The sequence below is a fragment of the Orycteropus afer genome, unplaced genomic scaffold (assembly GCF_000298275.1).
Source record: "Orycteropus afer afer isolate SDZICR_OR568_19922 unplaced genomic scaffold, OryAfe1.0 scaffold00103, whole genome shotgun sequence".
Classification (NCBI taxonomy): domain Eukaryota; kingdom Metazoa; phylum Chordata; class Mammalia; order Tubulidentata; family Orycteropodidae; genus Orycteropus; species Orycteropus afer.
This window is the reverse complement of record NW_006921690.1, coordinates 7395562-7414160: the sequence shown is the minus strand read 5'-3', so window position 1 is coordinate 7414160 and position 18599 is coordinate 7395562. Positions and strand designations below refer to the sequence as shown.

Sequence of the window (18599 nt, the reverse complement as noted above, 5' to 3'; positions counted from 1 at the left end):
GTAGTGATAACTGCCTCAGAAACCCAAGGAGGGGTCGCTATGAGTCGGGGCCGACTCGATGGCAAATAACAACAACAACAACAACTGACCTAAGGGGCTGGTGGTCTCCACGCTCTATCTGACAGTGTTTCGGGGCTATTCATAAACTTGCCCAGTGATGTATTAGACATTGTTTCTCTGCTATTCATAAGGTTTTCTCTAGTGAATCTTTTGAGATGTGAATGACCTCTTCCTTCTTCCTAGTCTGTCTCAATCTGTAAGCTGTGTTGTAACCTGTGCATCATGTGCCCCACTGCTGACATTTGAGACACTGGTGGCACAGCCTCAAGCCTCACAGCAAAATGCCACCACAGCGTGACAAACTGACAGACAAGCTGTCTTCCTTCGCGTTCCAAACCTCTCCATGCCCTGCTTGCCTGGATCCCACAGCTCTATCATCCCTGGCTTTTCCCCCCATTCCTGTCTCTTGGGTGTGTGGCCTGTCTCCCTCCCCTTTCCTGGATCCCTTGGCTCTGTCTTGGCCTGGCTCCTCCCCCACCTCCCACATCTGGGTGCCTGGCCTCTCTGCCTGCCCTTACCACTCTCTTGAGTGGTGAATTTAGTCCATTGACACTCAGCGTAATTATCGAGAAGTATAAATTTGTTGCTGTCATTTTGTTATGTATTTTGCTGGTATTGCTGGTTTCTTTGTTCCATATTATTTTCTGTGCTGAGCTCGTTATGTTTATGAATCGTGTTGTTATTTCCTTTGTTGCTATTGTTTTAATATTTGCTAAATATTTGTGCTTGTCCTCTTTTTTATTGTGATGTGAAGGTTTATCATTTTTCTTTGAGATTACCCTATCATTTATAATTTTCTCTGAGTTTAGAACAATCCATTCTATCTTACAACTCTCTTGATTTCCTCACCATCTAGAAGTTCTGTGACTACATTATTTTCCCCCTTTTTCTGGTTTGTAGTTGTCCTTATTTGCCAATTGCTATATGTGGTTCCCTGTTTACAATCTTGTAAGTTTATTTTACTTTGGATACTTCCATACCTGTGTTGTTTTCTGGGTTATGTCATCTTGTGAATTAATGGTCGGCTGTTATTTGTTATTATTGGTTCTCTGTTCAAAGGACTCCCTTTAGTATCTCTTGTAAGGTTGGTTTGGTTTTAACAAATTCCCTTAATTTCTGCTTATCTGGAAATCTCCTAATTTCACCATCATATTTGAGGGACAGTTTTACCAGGTATATAATTCTTGGTTGGAAATTTTTCTCTTTTGGGGTTTTATATATACTATCCCATTGCCTTCTCACTTACATGGTTTCTGCTCAGAAATCAGAGCTTATTCTTACTGGTTGTCCTTTGTAAGTAACTTTTTTTTTCCCCATGCTGCTTTCAGGATTCTTTGTCTTTGGTTTTGATGAGTTTGATGATAATATGTCTTGGTGATTTTCTTTTGGCATCTATACTGTTTGTCGTTCATTGGGCTTCCTGAATTGCTGTATTCTCATCTTTCATCATATCAGGGAAGTTCCCTTCCAACAAATCTTGGACAATTTTCTCAGGTTTTTTTTTTTTTTTTTTCCTCTACCTGTTCTGGAATTCCAATTACATGTAAGTTATTACTTTTGATGGTATCCCACATGAACCTTAGGCTTTCTTCATTTTGTTTTGATCTTTTTTCTGTTGATCCTTTCCAAAAAAGTATTCAGGTATTTGTCTTCAGTCTCATTAATTCTGTCTTACATTGATTCATTTCTACTCCTTTACCCTTTCTATGTGTTATCTATTTCCGAAAATTTAGATTTTGTATCATTTCTAATTTTTCATTTATTTTGTTGTTTTGTTCTTCTGTTTTCTTCCAAAATTCTTCTAGGGTTTTGTCTTTGTTTTCCTTGGTCTGTCTCTCATCCTTTGAAGATACCTAAATATAATTCTTTTGAATTCCTTATCAGGAAGTTCCAATGCTGCTGCTTACTCAGGGGTGTGTGCTCGGTCTGAATCCTACTCCCTCGTTTCTACCATGTTATTTTCTTCTTTGTGTGGACTGTGATGGTCTGTTGTCTCCGAGACGTTGTGACGTTGTATTTTGATCTCTCTTAACTGTTTGTGAAGAGCAGCTAAAGTGAGTCAGGCTCTTCTTGGTGGTCGTTTATCATTGGCCTGTTGGTGGAGAAGGAAGTGGTTGCTCTCACTCAGTAAGTGAATCTGCAGGTGGTGCAGTTGTAGTTGTGTCATATGGGCACTGTTGCTGTCTTCTACTTAGACAATAACAACAATCGAAAAACCATCAAAACAGTAAAAGCAAGTGGACAAAAAACACACCATGTAAACACACAGGAACAGTCATCAAAAAAGAAAAAAAAAACTGCAATATCTAGGGTGAGGGCAATAAGAGAAAAAGGCAGAGTAGGAGAATAAAAAGAAAAAAAGTGGGAAAAATGCAACAAGGAATGGAGTTAACCATGAGAAAGAAAAAAATAGGAACCAGGCAAAGGGAAGAGAGAAAAAGCTGAAAGCTAGAACCTGGGAAGGGAAGAATAAAGAATAATAAAAAGGACAAATAATAATAATAATAATGAAACAGACAAAAACAAACAAACAAAAAAGGAAAAAAAAATTTGGTGGGTCAGAGCACCCAGGTTCTGTCTGAGCACACAGACTAGGATGGAATTCCTGCCGACCCAGAAGGTGGGTGGGTGTGAGGGAGAGTCACACCTCCATTCACCAACAGGGGGTGGGTTATAAGAGCAACAAAGGGAATATCGCACCTTTCCAGTCATTTTTGTCCGGAATGCCCTTGCGGTCCCCAGCAAGTGGAGCGTATTTTTAAGTCCCTGGAATCTGGGAGAACGCTGTTGCTTTAAATATCCAAAATGGTTGAACCGCTTGTAAATATTCACAATGGCTGCACCCTCCAGACAGGCAGAAGTCCACAGCTCAGAGTGCCTTCCTCTTTGTTGCTTCCCCTTTTATTCACCAGCTACCAGTGCAGTTCTCTGTGCAGCCTCTGGCTAGCAGGGCTGATTTTTAGGTTAATTCTTAGGTCCTAACACCACTCAGGAGCTCTGATGGCATAGTGTCTAAGGCATTTGACTGCTAACCAAAAGGCTGGCAGTTCAAACCCAACAGTTGCTCCTTGGAAGGAAGACTGGGCAATCTACTTCGGTAGTGATACTGCCTCGGAAACCCAAGGAGGGGTCTCTATGAGTCGGATCCGATTCAGTGGTAGTGAGTTTGATTTTTGGTTTTGGTAACACCACTCAGCAATATCCAAGCTGCCCATGCCATCAGGATTGCTGACAGACCACAACTCTGTATATCTCCTTTTTTGTATTTTTCTTACAGGTTCTTCTACCATTTGGAGTTTAGTCCACTTCAGTATCATTCCCTTCAAAGCTCAGGGCTTCAGGATTATCTTCTGTATCTGTGTTAACTAGTTCCCCTCTTCTTTGTTGAAGAGGGTCTGTTCAATCTGTCTGCCTATTCTGCCATCTTGCCCTCCCTTCTTGATTTTGAATCATGCAGTATACCCTTGTTCTGTTTGAACGACAGCCTCCTCGTCTATGTACAGGTTCTGCATGAGTACAATGAAGTGTTCTGTAATTCCTATTCTTCTCAATGTTATCCATAATCTTCATGATGTTCTTGATGTCATCCCAGAATTCCTCTGTTTTTTGGTCATTGGTGTTCAGTGTATCAAATCTATTCTTTAAATGGTCTCTCAATTCAGGAGGGATATTATCAAAGTCATATTTTGGCTGTCATGGACTTGTTTTAACTGTCTTCAACTTCTAATTGAACTTGCACATGAGCATTTGATGGTCTGTTCCACAGTCAGCTCCTGGCCTTGTTTTGGCCAAAGATACTAAATCTCCATCGCCTCTTGCCATGCATGTAGTCAATCTGATTCCTGTGTATTCCATCTAGTGAAGCCCACATGTATAGCCATCATTTATGTTGTTGAAAAAAGGTATTTACAATTAATAATGTATTGGTCTTCCAAAATTCTATCAAACAATCTCCAGTGTTATTTTTATCACCAAGAGCATATTTTCCAACTGCTGGTAACTCTTTGTTTCCAACTTTTGTACTTCAGTCACCGTTGATCATCAACACATTTTGATTACATGTTTGGTCAATTTCAGACTGCAGAAGTTGTAGAAATCTTCATTTTCCTCATCTTTAACTTTGGTGATTGGTGCATAGATTTGAATAATAGTAATATTAGCTAGTCTTCCTTGTAGGTGTATGGATATTATCCTATCACTGACAGTGTGGTACTTTAGGACAGATCTTGAAACAGTCTGTGTCACAATGAATGCCACACGATTCTTCTTCAATTTGTCATTCTGGGCATAGTAGATCATGTGGTTGTCTGATTCAAAATGGCCAAAATCAGTCCGTTTCAGTTCACTAATGCCTAGGATATTGATCTTTATGTGTTCCATTTCATTTTTGACAACTTCTAGTTTTCCTAGATTCATACTTCATACATTCCATGTTCCGATTGTTAATGGATGTTTGCATCTGTTTCTGCTCATTTTGGGTCGTGCCGCATCAGCCAATTGTGTTCTTGTTGTTATGTGCTGTTGAGTGGAGGTCCCAAAAGCTTTACTCTATCCATATCATTAAGGTTGTCTCTACTCTGAAGAGTTAGCTCTTCCCCAGTCAAATTTTGAGTGCCTTCCAACCTGATGGGCTCATTTGCCAGCACTATATCAGATAATGTTTCAGGGCTATTCATAAAGTTTTCCAATGATACATCAGACAGTGTTTCACTGCTATACATAAGGTTTTACCTGGCCAGTTGTTTGAGAAGTGGATGGCCTCTTCCTTCTTCTGAGTCTGTCTTAGCCAGGAAGCTCTGCTGAAACCTGTCCACCATGGGTAACCCTGCTGGCATTTTGCAACACCAGTGTCATAGCCTCCAGCCTCACAGCAGCACACAAGCCACCACAGGACTACAAACTGACAGACTAGTTTGTCTCCCTTAATTGTTCCTAACACCTCTGGGCCTGCCTGCCTTGGGCCCCAGGTTTAAAATAGAGCCACCCCCAAGTGAAAAACCGCCCCAGAGCCCTAGACTATTTACTTAAGGCAGATTTTATTATTGAATAATTTTGAGCAGAGGGAAAAAGCTTTATAAACTTATTACATATATAAAATAATGATGGTTCTTTAGTAGATATATTATTGGTAGATTATAATGTACTGGACATATCTTGAGTTGTTGTTGTTGTTGTTTTGTGCCATCGAGTCGTACCGACACATAATGACCCCTCCTTGGGTTTCTGAGGCACTATCACTTACGGAAGTAGATTGCCCTACCTTCCTTCCGAGGAGTGGTTGGTGGGTTTGAACAGCCAGGCTTCTGGTTTAGCGGTCAAGTGACTTAAGCACTGAGTAGCCCTGCTTTAATGTAATACTGATATTTGTCAAATGGTTGACTGTAATTCATTTCATAATCTGGGACCTGTGCAAAGTTTATTGACCCATATAGGAATTGAATCTACTATGTTTGAACAACAACACGATGTTGTGAAAGTTGAGTTAGTCAGGACAAATATGTGATAAGACATAAAATAGTCACATCGTAGTCTGTAAGGAATGTTGTTACTTGAAGACACATTTCCTCACTCATCAAAGTCAGAAAATTTGCCCATGTGATCCTCTATAGTTTCATTGAAAATCTAGTTACACAAGCTATGGAAGGAAGAAAGGAGTGAAGGAAAGATGGGAGGGAAGAAAGACGGTAAAGAAGAATGAGAGGAGGAAGGGAGGGAGGGAAGAATGAAGGAAAATGAAGGGAAGAAGGCAGGGAGGAAGAAAGGAAAAGGAAGGGAGGGAAGAAATAAAGTTACCATATGAGAAATAAGCAAAGCGCCTTTTAAAATCTTTCATCATCTATAGCCATATTTGTTTTTCATAGAATAGCATGCTTTTCTCTGGTTTTCTTCTTTTGTTTTTGTTAGATAGGTACTTTGCGCTAGCTGTGGCTGTTCAATAAAGTTTACAGAGATGTACAAATTTTAAACCACCTATTGATTTTGTGCATTAAATAGTCTGCCACATTTCCTAGCTTTTGATATTCTTTAATGTTAAATGTATGCTTCAAATTGTATTTCATTTTTCTTTAGAGCATTTCTTCTGACTATATGATTACCGTACTTAGAATCACAGTTAAACAAGTACTTTTATATTCTTAATAGCTGTGATTGCATTTACAGCATTAGGCATAAAAATATCTGTGGAATATCTATGCTCCAAAACCTTAACATCATGATATTTAATGTTCAGCCATAATACACAGGTTGCCCATTATGCAGCATCTTTTTTTAATTGTGATTTGAATTAAAGTTTACTGAGCAAATTCATTTACCATCCAGCACTTCATGTATATTGTTTCGTGACACTGATTGCAGTCCCCATAATGTAAACAGCTCCATTATGCAGAACCTTAAACTCAGTGTCAAGCAGATTTGCCTCACTCTTGCTGCATTTTCTTTTAAATATTTCATAGTATTTGTAAAATATTTTTAAATAGTTACATCAATACTAGTATTCATGTGGGAAATAGTTTAGGTAATCTTCTTCAATCCATACATTTTATTGTCTTTTTTTAACAAAGGAAATGGATAAATAGTGACTTTTGTGGAGATCACACTCATGTCTTCATTATCTTAAAAGATCTAGTTTTTAAATCACTATTATTATATGTGTTGTAAGAAAATTAAAACTTTGATGGAAGATGAGCTCAGGTGATCAGGACACTGATTCAGGTGTAGTTGGCATAGCACTTCATTAGCTATGTGTTAATTATCTATGATTACTCCTGAAAAGCTATAGTGGTTTCATCTTTTAGGTTGCTTCATTAAATCATTAATTTTCTTGGCGGTAACTGAGCCTGACATAATTAAGTCATCTCAATCTCCACAGATTTTTATCTTCCCATGATGTCAAGAACACTGAGCTAGTTAATAATAACGTATTTGTAACTTATTCCCTGGATGTATTAACTTTATATTTTAGGACTATTAAAGACTGTTTTGGCTCATCTAATTTTATATTTCAATAATAAGTATGTACCTTCTAATTATTTACTTAATATATTACTTTAGATTTTTTATTTCCTGTGTACTAAGTCCATTTACGTATTTGAACCATTTCTTACCAACAGTTCTCTGACCCATGGCTACCTAAAACTGCTTCAGTTTATTCAGAGCATCATTTATGAGGAAGGATTTGATGGATCCAATCCCCAGGTATTGAACACCTTCAAAGCTTTTTAACATCATGTATATAGTGTTGTCATACTCTTTAGGGGTGAACCCAAAAGGACCTAGAATAATCAACAGTGAACGATCTATTTCTGGGCACAAAAGACCTAAGTCAGCAAAGCACAGGCAGCCTTAGTTTACTATTAATGTGTATATAGAGTTTTAGTTAAGTGTTCAGTGGCTTCACATAAGATAAGCACATTCATTGTCAATATTAATTATTTTAAGATATTTATTTGTAGCACCTGAAACTTAAATGTGGCCCCATTTTCAAAATTACTTTTGAATCAGCAAGATTTATACTTTCCTGTCTAAACTTTTCGTGTTTCTGTCATTCAGGAGTTAATTTCAAATTACCTTGAGTAAGACTTAATTGTTTTAAGATTTTATTTCTTGTTACATTATGCTTTGAGTTATTTAATTGAATAAAAGATACATTTTTATTTCCTATGTTAAAATGTTTTATAACAACTATTTCCCTGTAGCTTTATTTTTAAAAACTTCCCCCAAATTCCCGTTATTAAAGATGTTCCAGTTAGTTTAACTTAAACAAAAATGAGATAAATTTTATTTCTAGATGTTATGCCTTTCAGAATTCTTCCTCAGTGATTTTAATTGCTTTAACTGCTAAAGATTTGTATTCCATTTAGATTATTTTAGCAAAATTATTGCCAGAACACCATGATTTTTGTTGATAAAGAAGTCAAAAAATCTTTTTTTAGGGCATTATCAGCTACATCTGCTTTTACTTCATAGATTTAAAAATATTCTTGTAAACTTTACTGCTATATTTAGCATATTCTTCATGAAAAAAATAAATTATTTTAAATCTATTTTGATCATCAGTTTAATAGTAGGTTGAAAATGCTTATGTGTGTGTGTGGTAAAGCAAAGACATTTATTTGCAAATGGCTATTCATGTATGTCACAGTTTGTGATGGCCTTCGGTATTTAGTAGTTTTATTTTGCTCATTGTTGCTCCATTTTTTGGCACTAGCTAAGATCCGTGGGTACTATGTCTTCCCTTTGGTGGAAGTGCCTGTCTGGAGAGGTAAATTGGTCCCTGACAAACACCTCTCCCCACTCGCTGTGGTAACTATGGAAACAGGCATGTCATAACAGTTCCTGTGGTACATTGTGCAGAGCTGCTGCTCTTGCAGGATGATGATACATCTTCTAAGAGCAAGAAATTATACCGAATACAAAAAAGCAAGGGCAATATCAAAGAATAAACATATACTCACGCATATACAGACACATCCTAAGAACTCTTAGTAAGTTAGCAATTATTTAAATGGAATAAAATGTTTGTTTTCTTACTTGTTTATTTGGGTATGAAAATGGCACCATTTTCAGTAAACAATTTTTTAGAAGCAATTAAAATTGATAGAGCAGGTTTGGTTCACTGAACCAGAGATTCTTTCCCTATTAGCTTTCATAAAGATTGGACAAGATCGAGATAGACATGTCTATGGTGAAAACCATGAGTGCTTAAAAAACTAAAATGAAACTAAATTGCACCAATGTCATTTTAACAATATACTTCTAGTTTTATTGGACCTAAAATATAGTTAATAAATTTCCATATATATAAATTGTATTGCTTGCTAAATTACCTACTCTGTATGTCTGTGTCAGAAACTATAGATAAATTCAGGAAACCACAAATAATGCATTTATCATACACTACTTCAAAAACTACTGTTCCTGAGTCAAAATAATCTTCTGATACTGAGATAAATACTACTTTGTAAAAGGAAAATTTCTTCTTATTTTATCTGTCACTTCATTTTCAAATAAACTAAACTAGTTGATAGAATTACATATAGAAATAAACTATAAGGAACATTAAAAAAAAATTCAAGTCAGTTCCAATTCATAGCGACCCCTCCTTGGTTTTCCTCTACAGAAGTACATTGCCCAATATTCCTATTAATACATGCTACTTAAGATTAACCTTGGTAGTAAGTAAAGTAGTATAGCTTATTTGTATAGATATTTAGAATGGAGACATTTATAAGTTGCTATCATAATTTCATTGAAAGTTGTGATTTATAGATACCTAAGAAATAGACAGTAAAAATGAAATGTGAATGTAGATATTACATAAATTACAACACTAGATTAAATATTTTAGATGTTCTCATAGAAGTAAATTTCACTATTTATTGTATGCTGCCCAACAATTTTATTTTTTAAATCTTCTTGTGCCACATGGTACACCACATTATTACATGGCAAAGGGTCAGATACATATATGGTCCAAATGACACGGAAATTTCTGATTCAGCTTTTATTTTTGCAATTGCTGTTCTATTTTTAAATTTTATTTATATTATATATTTTATATATATTATATATTTTAAAATATACCTGTGATGCAGTATTATGTTCCAAGTATGTTGCAATGTGCTATGTGCCTAAAACATTTAAATGTCTTTTCATTCATTCATGCCTTGGTTTAATCTTTATATTCTGTATGCATTTAGCAGTGTATCTGTCAAAGTCACTAAACTGCCTAACAGCATTTTTAAATAAACTTTTAGCAAATACTTTTGATACAGTAATATTAAGTGATAGTGACTGTGGATTAAAATGTAGCTGACCTTTAATTTATGACAAGTTGACAGGGGACAATATGATACTGCTCTCCTTTTACCTTCCAATTTCATTCTTATATCTAGATTTTTTTATTTTATACATTTTTCTCCCCTTTTTGTAGATTTCTCTTTCAATTGAGAATGTAACCTAAATTACAGTTGATGGTATAAGTTAAGAATGATAAAATAAACCTTTAATTTTAGTCATTTTACTAAATTCTAAGTTTCTAAGTAATAAGGAAAGAGTAATCGCTGATCATATTTCACAGATATCTTATGCTAATTCATCAGAAACATATTTATAATTCTAAACAGGGCTTTATACATCTTATTAGTTTATTTCTTTCAAGTAATACAGAACTAAAAAAATAATATTAATAATTATAGACCTTCTAGGGGCATCTCAAGTGGTTGTCTATCGTAACCTTAACACACCCAGAAAAATAAATTAGACCTTGGGAGAGTTTCAGATCCTTGGAGTCAGAAATGTTTTTCTAATATGCTTAATCTAAATTCCTTTTTCTATAATCTCATTATTATAATCTTATCCAGGCCATTATGTTGCTTCATAGATTTGGAGAATTGTCTAGAATCATAGAACATGTTCTATCCTTTTATTTTAGAAACGAGAAAACTAAAGCCTAGGTAATATATGTATTTTATCCACAGTGACACATCTACTTAGACTATAGTCCAAGCTATAAGTCTCTGTCTTATTCCAGTGATGTCACTAGGGTTGGTGTCACCCAATGTGCAAACTCATAGTATCACCCCCCTTGTGAATCTCCTCCCATGCTAGACCATACAGAGTCCTTAGTGATGGTTGTTATAAATTGTAATCATAATATAGTCAAGTGTCTTAGGCACTATGCTAGCAGAGCTCCCACAACATTAATAGTAACAGAAAAGAAGCCTGTTTTGATTTTTCTCTTTTCGTTTAATGACTACTTCAGTAGTGCCTAAGGCATTTGACTGCTAACCAAAAGGCTGACGGTTCAAACCCACCAGCCACTCCTCGGAAGGAAGATTGGTCAGTCTGTTTCCATAGAGATAAACTGCCTCAGAAACCCAAGGAGGGGTAGCTATGGGTCGGGTACAACTCGACAGCAGTGAGTTTGGTTTTTGGTTTTGGTTCTCAAAAAAGTTATTGATACAGCTTCACAAATACTAACTGTCACAATACTAACAACAAATATGATATATTGTGTTGGTCAATAACTAATGGTTAGTAAATTTTATTAGTAGTATTTTATAGCAACAGTAAGTGATATGTTTTAGGACCTCATTTTCTCAGAATTCACATCTAAAATAGCACACAAATCTTTGCTTTAAGAAAGAACATCTTTTTTTTTTTCCCATTAGAATTGTGATAATGATGTTTCAGTTATTTTTATGTCAGATTTTGTTTTGTTTTGTTTTGTTTTTTCATATTCTTCCTTTGCCCAGTAGTTCTGCTGTATTACTAAGGGAAGCATTTACAAAATATTTGTTCAGTTATAATAATCAAAATGGTAGAATTTATTATAAACATGTCTTTCAGACACTTACTGCGATTTCTATTATGGTTTTAAAATATCCTTTAACCAAGAAACGTTGTTGTTGTTAGGTGCCATCAAGTCTTCCAACTCATAGCAACCTTATATACACAACAGAACGAAACACTGCCCAGTCCTGTGCCATCCTCACAGTTGTTGCTATGTTTCAGCCCGTTGTTGTAGCTACTGTGTCATTCCATCTCTTAAGGAGTCTTCTTTTTTTGTGAGGTTCTTCCTCTTTTTCGTTGACCCTCTACTTTACCAAGCATGATGTCCTTCTCTAGGGACTGGTGCCTCCTGATAATGAGACCAAAGTATGAGAGACAAAGTTACTATATATCATTATGACCTTAATTCAGTAAGCTCAAGTTCCAAATGTTCACTTGTTAAGTTTTTTTTTAGTTGTGATTTGAATGAAAGTTTACAGAGCAAATTCATTTTCCATACAACAGTGCATACATACTTTGTTTCATGACATTTATTGCAATCCCGTAATCTAACATCTCTCTTCCCACTTTCTGCCTATGGTTACCTTTTCCCTGTATCCTTCTTTCCTGTGCATTCCTGCCCTCTGAGCTATATTCCTGTGCAAACACTGCCCTTCTGATCTCCCGTGGTTGAGTGTTTTAAGGAGTGTACCCTACCTGGTGTAAATGTTCACCTTATATGCCTGTCTATTGTTTGTCTGGAAGCCATGGAAGTGAGTTCAGTTTCAGGCTCAAAGGGGCCATAGTCTCAGGTGTTTCAGAAATCTCTATCAGACTAGTAAGCCTGGACTCTTTTTATGATTTTGAGTTTTGTCAACTCTCTAGGATCTCCTATTTTGTTCCCTTTCTGAGTGATTAACAGTAGTAGCCAGACATCATCTAGTTCTTCTGGTCTCAGGGTCATGTAGGCTGAAGTTTCTCCTGTTAAGTTTTATAAAAAATATTGAACTTACTTAAATTATTATTATAAGAAAATCTCCAAGAAAAAAAAAAGTAGAGGCAAAAATTAAATACAAAACCACAAATCTTATACATTTTTAAATTTGTTTGAAATGATTGTACAATGGACAAGATATAATTAAATGAGAAAATCTTAGCAATTTGTACTTTATTGAAGGACTGTACATTATACAATACTATTAATGGTTTTGGGGAGCTCTGGTGGCATAGTGCCTAAGGCATTTGACTGCAAACTAGAAGGCTGGCAGTTCAAGCCCACCAGCCACTCCTCAAAAGGAAGATTGGGCGATCTACTTCCGTAGAGATACCACCTCGGAAACCCAAGGAGGGGTCGCTATTAATGGTTTTTAAGCATTCTTGCTTAGATTTTCTTTATTGTTGCCTGTGATTTGTTATATATTATTTTAATTGCCTCAAACATAATTCTTTGTAGTCACTGCTGTTGACTTAGAAACAATTGAAAGATTGAGGCTGTTCCTTCATGCATATAGAAACAAAATTTATCAACAAAATTCTAGCCACCATAATTCAATAGCATATCAAAAAAATAATACATCATGATCGAGTGAGATTCCTCCTAGGGATGCAAGGATGGTTCAACATAAGAAAATTATTCAGTGTACTTCACCACCTGTATAAAACAAAGGCAATGAGTCACATCATTGATGCGGAAAAAGCATTTGATAAGATCCAACGCCTTTTCTTTATAAAATACTCTAAGCAAAATAGGAATAGAAGGGAAATTCTTTATTCTAATTAAGAGCACATATGCAAAACCAACATCCAACATTATTTCTCAATGGAGAAAGATGAGAGCATTTCCTTGAGAACAGGAGTAAGACACTTTTATATAATAGTGTACTGGAAGTCCCAGGCAGAGTGATAGGTAAGAAAGGGAAATAAAAGGTATCCAAATTGTAAAGAAGTAAAACTATCCTATTTACAAATGACATTATACTATACATAAAATCCCAGAGACTCCACATAAAGTCACTGGAACTAATGGAAGGATTTGGCAAAATGGCAAGGTGTAAGACCAACACACAAAAATCATTTGGGTTCCTCTACACTAATAAGGAGAACTCTGAAAAGGAAATTAAGAAAACAGTGCCATATACAGTAGCCCCAAAAAGGATAAAATACCTATGAATAAACTTAACCAGAGTTGTAAAATACTTATACAAAGAAAACTATTAAACAGTACTGCACAAAACCAAAACAAACTCATGTAAATGGAAAAGCATTCCATGTTCATGGATCGGAAGACTTATCATTGTGAAAATCTCAGTGCTACCCAAAGCCATCTATAGATATAATGCAGCCTTGATCCAAATCCTAGCAATATTCTTTAATGAAGTGAAAAATCTAATCTCCAACTTTATATGGTTGTTGTTGTTGTTGTTGTTATGTGCCGTTGAGTCGGCCCCGACTCATAGCGACCCCTCCTTGGGTTTCCGAGGCAGTATCACTACGGAAGTAGGATTGCCCAACCTTCCTTCCGAGGAGTGGCTGGTGGGTTTGAACCGCCAGCCTTCTGGTTAGCAGTCAAGTGCTTTAGCCACTATGCTACCAGAGCTCCCATTTTATATGATAAGGGCCTAAAAGCTAAACCAATATTGAAGAAGAAGGTAGGAGGCCTCACACTTCTGAGTCTCAAAACTTGCTATACCACAGTAATCAAAACAGCCTGGTACTGACTGGTTCAATGATAGACACATAGACCGATAGAATAGAATTGAGAACCCAAAATAAGTCCATCCATTATGGGCAGCTGATCTTCAACAAAGGGTTGGAATCCATTCAATGGGGAAGAAACAGTCTCTTTAACAAATGGTGCTAGCAAAACTGGATATCCATTTGCAAAAAGAAAAGAAAGAAAAAGGATCCATACCTCCCACCCTGCACAAAAACTAACTCAAAATGAATCAAAGACATAAATATTAAAGCTAAAACTATAAACTACCTGGAAGTTAACATAAGGACAAACTATAGGACCTAATTTGTAGCATAAATAGCCTAGCAAACACAACTAAAAATCCATTTATGACAGAAGATAAATTAAATGACTGAGTGACCCTTAAAATTAAATACTTATACTCACCAAAAGACTTTACCAAAAGAATAAAAAGAGAACCTATAGACTTAAAAAAGAAACCTTTGGCAATGACATATCTAACAAGAGTCTAATCTTTGAAGTAGATAGAAAATTTCAACAACTCAACAACAAAATGATAATCCAGTCATAACATGGGCAAAGGACATGAATAGATACTTCACCCAAAAGGACATTCAGCTGGCCAACAAATACATGAAAATATGCTTGTATTCATTAACCATGAGAAAGATGCACATCACAACTACAGTGAGATACCATCTCACCCCTGCAAAAATGGCAGTGGTTCAAAAAACAGAAAACAACATAAGCCAGCAAGGTTGTAGGGAGACTGGAACTCTTATATGTTGCTGATGGGATTATAAAATGGTAGAACAGAAAATGATATAGTACAGCCTAAAAAATCTAAAAATAGAAATACCTATGATCTAGCAATCCTACTCCTAGGTATATATCCAAGAGATACATGAGCAGTGACACAAATAGATGTATACACACCTATGTCCATTGCAGTATGATTCACAATAGCCCAAAGATGGAAACAACTTAAGTGCCCATCAGTGGATGAATGGATGAACGTTTTGGGACCTACATACAATGGAATACTACCTAATGGTAAAGAATAAGGAAAGAGGAGTCTGTGAAATATAACATGGATGAATCTGGAAGACATTATGCTGAGTGAACTAAATCAATAAGAAAAGGACTAATATTGTTTGCTGCCACTATTTAAAAAGTCAAAAAATAGACACTGTCTTGGTTCTCTAGTGCTGCTATCACAGAAATACCACAAATGGGTGGCTTTACCAAACAGGAATTTATTCTCTTACAGTTTAGGAAGCTAGAAGTCCAGATACAGAGTTCTGGCTCTAGGTGTTGAGTGAAGGCCCCTCAACTTGGATTCAGTTCTGCCTCTTCTTCCAGGCCCACTGTAGATGGAGGCTTCTTGTAACTCATGCAGGTGCTGGCTGCTGAGGCTGATGGACCTAAGGTCAGCAAATAGAGTGGCGCAATCCCAAGATCAGCAGGCAACATGGCAGACCACTGGTTCAAGCTCAGGAACAATCCCAAGATCAGCAGGCAACTAAGATAAAGACTCGGTCAAATTCAGGATCCAGAGGTGCGAAAAGCTAGACACCTTCCTCAAAGCTTCTCCTTATATTCTGGAAGCAGACCACACCCCAAAGGCAACTACTTAGCTCCTCATAGGAGATTCTACCATGGAGGTGATTACAGTCTCATCATGGAGAATAACTACTTTCAGCTGCCTAGACTCTCAAAACTACAGCCCCGCCAAGCTGACACATAATTTCACTACCATAGATAAATATACTGAAAGCAGCGTTCTGTGCTAGTTAGCAGGGAAGAAGGGGGAGGGAGGAAGAATTACTTTCTAGGTAGTAAACACTTGTCGTTTTTGGTAATGGGAAAGGCAATACCAGTTATGGGTGAAGTCTGCGCTACTTGACCAAGGTTGATGAGGACACTAAAAAGTATACAAGAAAAAGGGACCATTTTGGAAAACATATATAACATATACAATTCTGCAACAACAGTAATAACAACCAAAAAACATGGATGGCATTATATAGGTAGATGTGTATGCATATATAATCTTTTGTTTTCAAAGTGATCCACGCTCATGGTTGAAGGAGCACTAAGGTTTGGTTACTCCATTTGGCAAGTACCCTGGCTGGGAGAAGTGCTGGCTGAGAGTGAGAGGATCTAGAATGGATGGTATAGTAGGAAGATAATGACACGTGTATGTTGTTGTTGTTATTTGCCATCGAGTCAGACCCAATTCATAGTTACCCCTCCTTGGGTTTCCGAGGCAGTATCACTATGGAAATAGATTGCCCCATCTTCCTTCCAAGGAGTGGCTGGTGGGTTTGAACACCAGCCTTCTGGTTAGCAGTCAAGTGCCTTAGGCACCATGCTACCAGAGCTCCTGACATGTGTATTGGAAGACACACATACACACAGACACATATATATCAGCACATGGGAGCATAGTTCTGGAGATATCCTAGACATATCCAAACAACTTACAGGATTGGTTTACTAAGTTAAAATTCTTAGGACCATAGTCACATGGGACAGCTTAGGCAACTGATATAGTTTATAAAGATAATGTTCTACATTCTTAATTTGGTGAGTAGCATCTGGGATCTGTAAAGTTTGCAAGATGCCATCTAAATTACAGCTATTGGTCTCTACTCATTTGGAGCAAATGAGAATGAAAAACACCAAAGACTCAAGAAGCTAGTCCACAGAACTGAGAGCCCACACAAACCACAGCCTCTTCTAACCAGAGACCAGAAGAACTACATGGTGCCCAGCTACCACTACCGACTACTCTGACCAAGGATACAATAGAAGGTCCCAGATAGAATGGGAGGAAAATGTAGAACAAAATTCAAATTCCAATATTGAAAGGCCAGATCTACTGGACCAATAGAGACTAGAGGAACCCCTGAGACTATCGCCTTAAGATACCCTTTGAGCTTGGAACTGAAACTATCTCCGGAGATCATCGTTTAGCCAAATCATAGATTGGCTTCTAAAATAATCAGTATTTCCTGTGAGTAATGTGCTACCTTAAACAATCAACTAAGGAGAACAAATGATCAACATTTACCCTAAAGCAAAGATGAGAATGTAAAGGGGTGGGGTGGGAAGGGCTGGGAAGCTAGATAAATGGAAAAAACAGAATGAAAATAATGAGAAAGCTGACACATTGTGAAAATTTTAACCAATGTCACAGAACAATTTCTATAAAAGTTGTTAAAACCACTGCCATCAAGTCAATTCCACATCATAGCGACCCTTTAGGATAGAGTAGAACTGCCACAGAAGGTTTCCAAGGCTGTAGATCTTTATGGAAGCAGACCACCTCATCTTTCTCTACAGAGCAGCTGGTGGATTCGAACTGCAGACCTTTTAGTTTGCAGCCAAATGCTTTAACCAGTACTCCACCAGAGCTCCTTAAAAATTATTAAGGGAACCCTAATTTGCTGTGTAAACTTTCACCTGAAACACAATGAAAATGTTTAAAAAAAAAGAAAGAAAGAAACAGTTTTTATACTTCTGTCATCTAAAATATTTATTTTTTATTGGCTTATTATTAATAGTACGTAAAACTTTTTGCCACGTCTGCTGACATCATCTCCTTGATGTTACAAATAAAAACAAGAATTAACAGATAAAAGTAAAACAGGTATCCTATTAGTTAACAAAACTTACTATATTTACCCCTCTCACTTTCCTTTAGAAAAAACAGAAAAACATTTTAAGAATAGGCATTCAGAGTCTTGGCTCACCTTTGTGGGGAGACGACATTTGTTGTACAGAAAACTGTGACAATAGTCACAGCCTCACCAAGTTCCTCTATGTTCTCCGTGGCCTCCTGCGAACTTCTCTTTCAGCCTGTATCATCACAATGCCATCACATCTTATCCAGGTAAGAAATACTTTGTGAATCTGATCACTTATTTTCATATACCATTTGGCTGTAAGAGATTTCAGATGCTTAAAATGCCAGAGTAAAAGAAAATGGCATAGATTATCAAATTTTTGTGCATTTATGTTTTTAATATACACTAAATGTATGGTATGTCTAGCTTTACTGATTTTATTATTCTTAGATTTCTTGTGGACTTGCTAGGATCATTATGATAGAAAAGTAATTTTTGCTGTGGTATTTTTTCATTGACCATAAAGCTGATCTGAATAGGCCAAATCTCTTTACTCTCTCTTTGTTTCTATGTATAATCCTGTTCTATGTATAATCCTCCAGAAGCTACACTCTCAAGGAAAGATTCCAACAATGCCCAAAAAAGTCTTTTTGTTAAGAGTGTTCAAGGGACAAGTTTGGGAGTATTTTCATCATTTTTACGGTTATTTTACAGGTAATAGAATGTGTGTAAATATATGTATATATACTTACATATATATGTATATATCACAGTAATGGAAATAATTTATCAAAATATCTACAGTAGCGAATCAAATAATTTAAAAGTCAAAAAAAAAAATGAAATCATCTTTTCTAATGCCCACACTAAAACAGTTTGATTTGGAATGATCTCCTTTTATAGGACAGGTTTTGAGTTTTGTTTTAGTTTTCTAAGTGGTA

At 36.3% G+C, this 18599-nt stretch overlaps 1 protein-coding gene across 1 annotated transcript in view; it reads left to right on the top strand.

Annotated features, from left to right (window-relative positions):
• The window catches only part of ELP4 (elongator acetyltransferase complex subunit 4), a 367989-nt gene that overhangs the window by 120229 nt on the left and 229161 nt on the right, over nucleotides 1-18599 (top strand). Inside the window, exons 6-7 of the mRNA XM_007943295.2 lie at nucleotides 7170-7254; nucleotides 17736-17924. Coding sequence (XP_007941486.1) covers nucleotides 7170-7254; nucleotides 17736-17924 — 274 coding nt within the window. The remainder of the gene's footprint in view (nucleotides 1-7169; nucleotides 7255-17735; nucleotides 17925-18599) is intronic.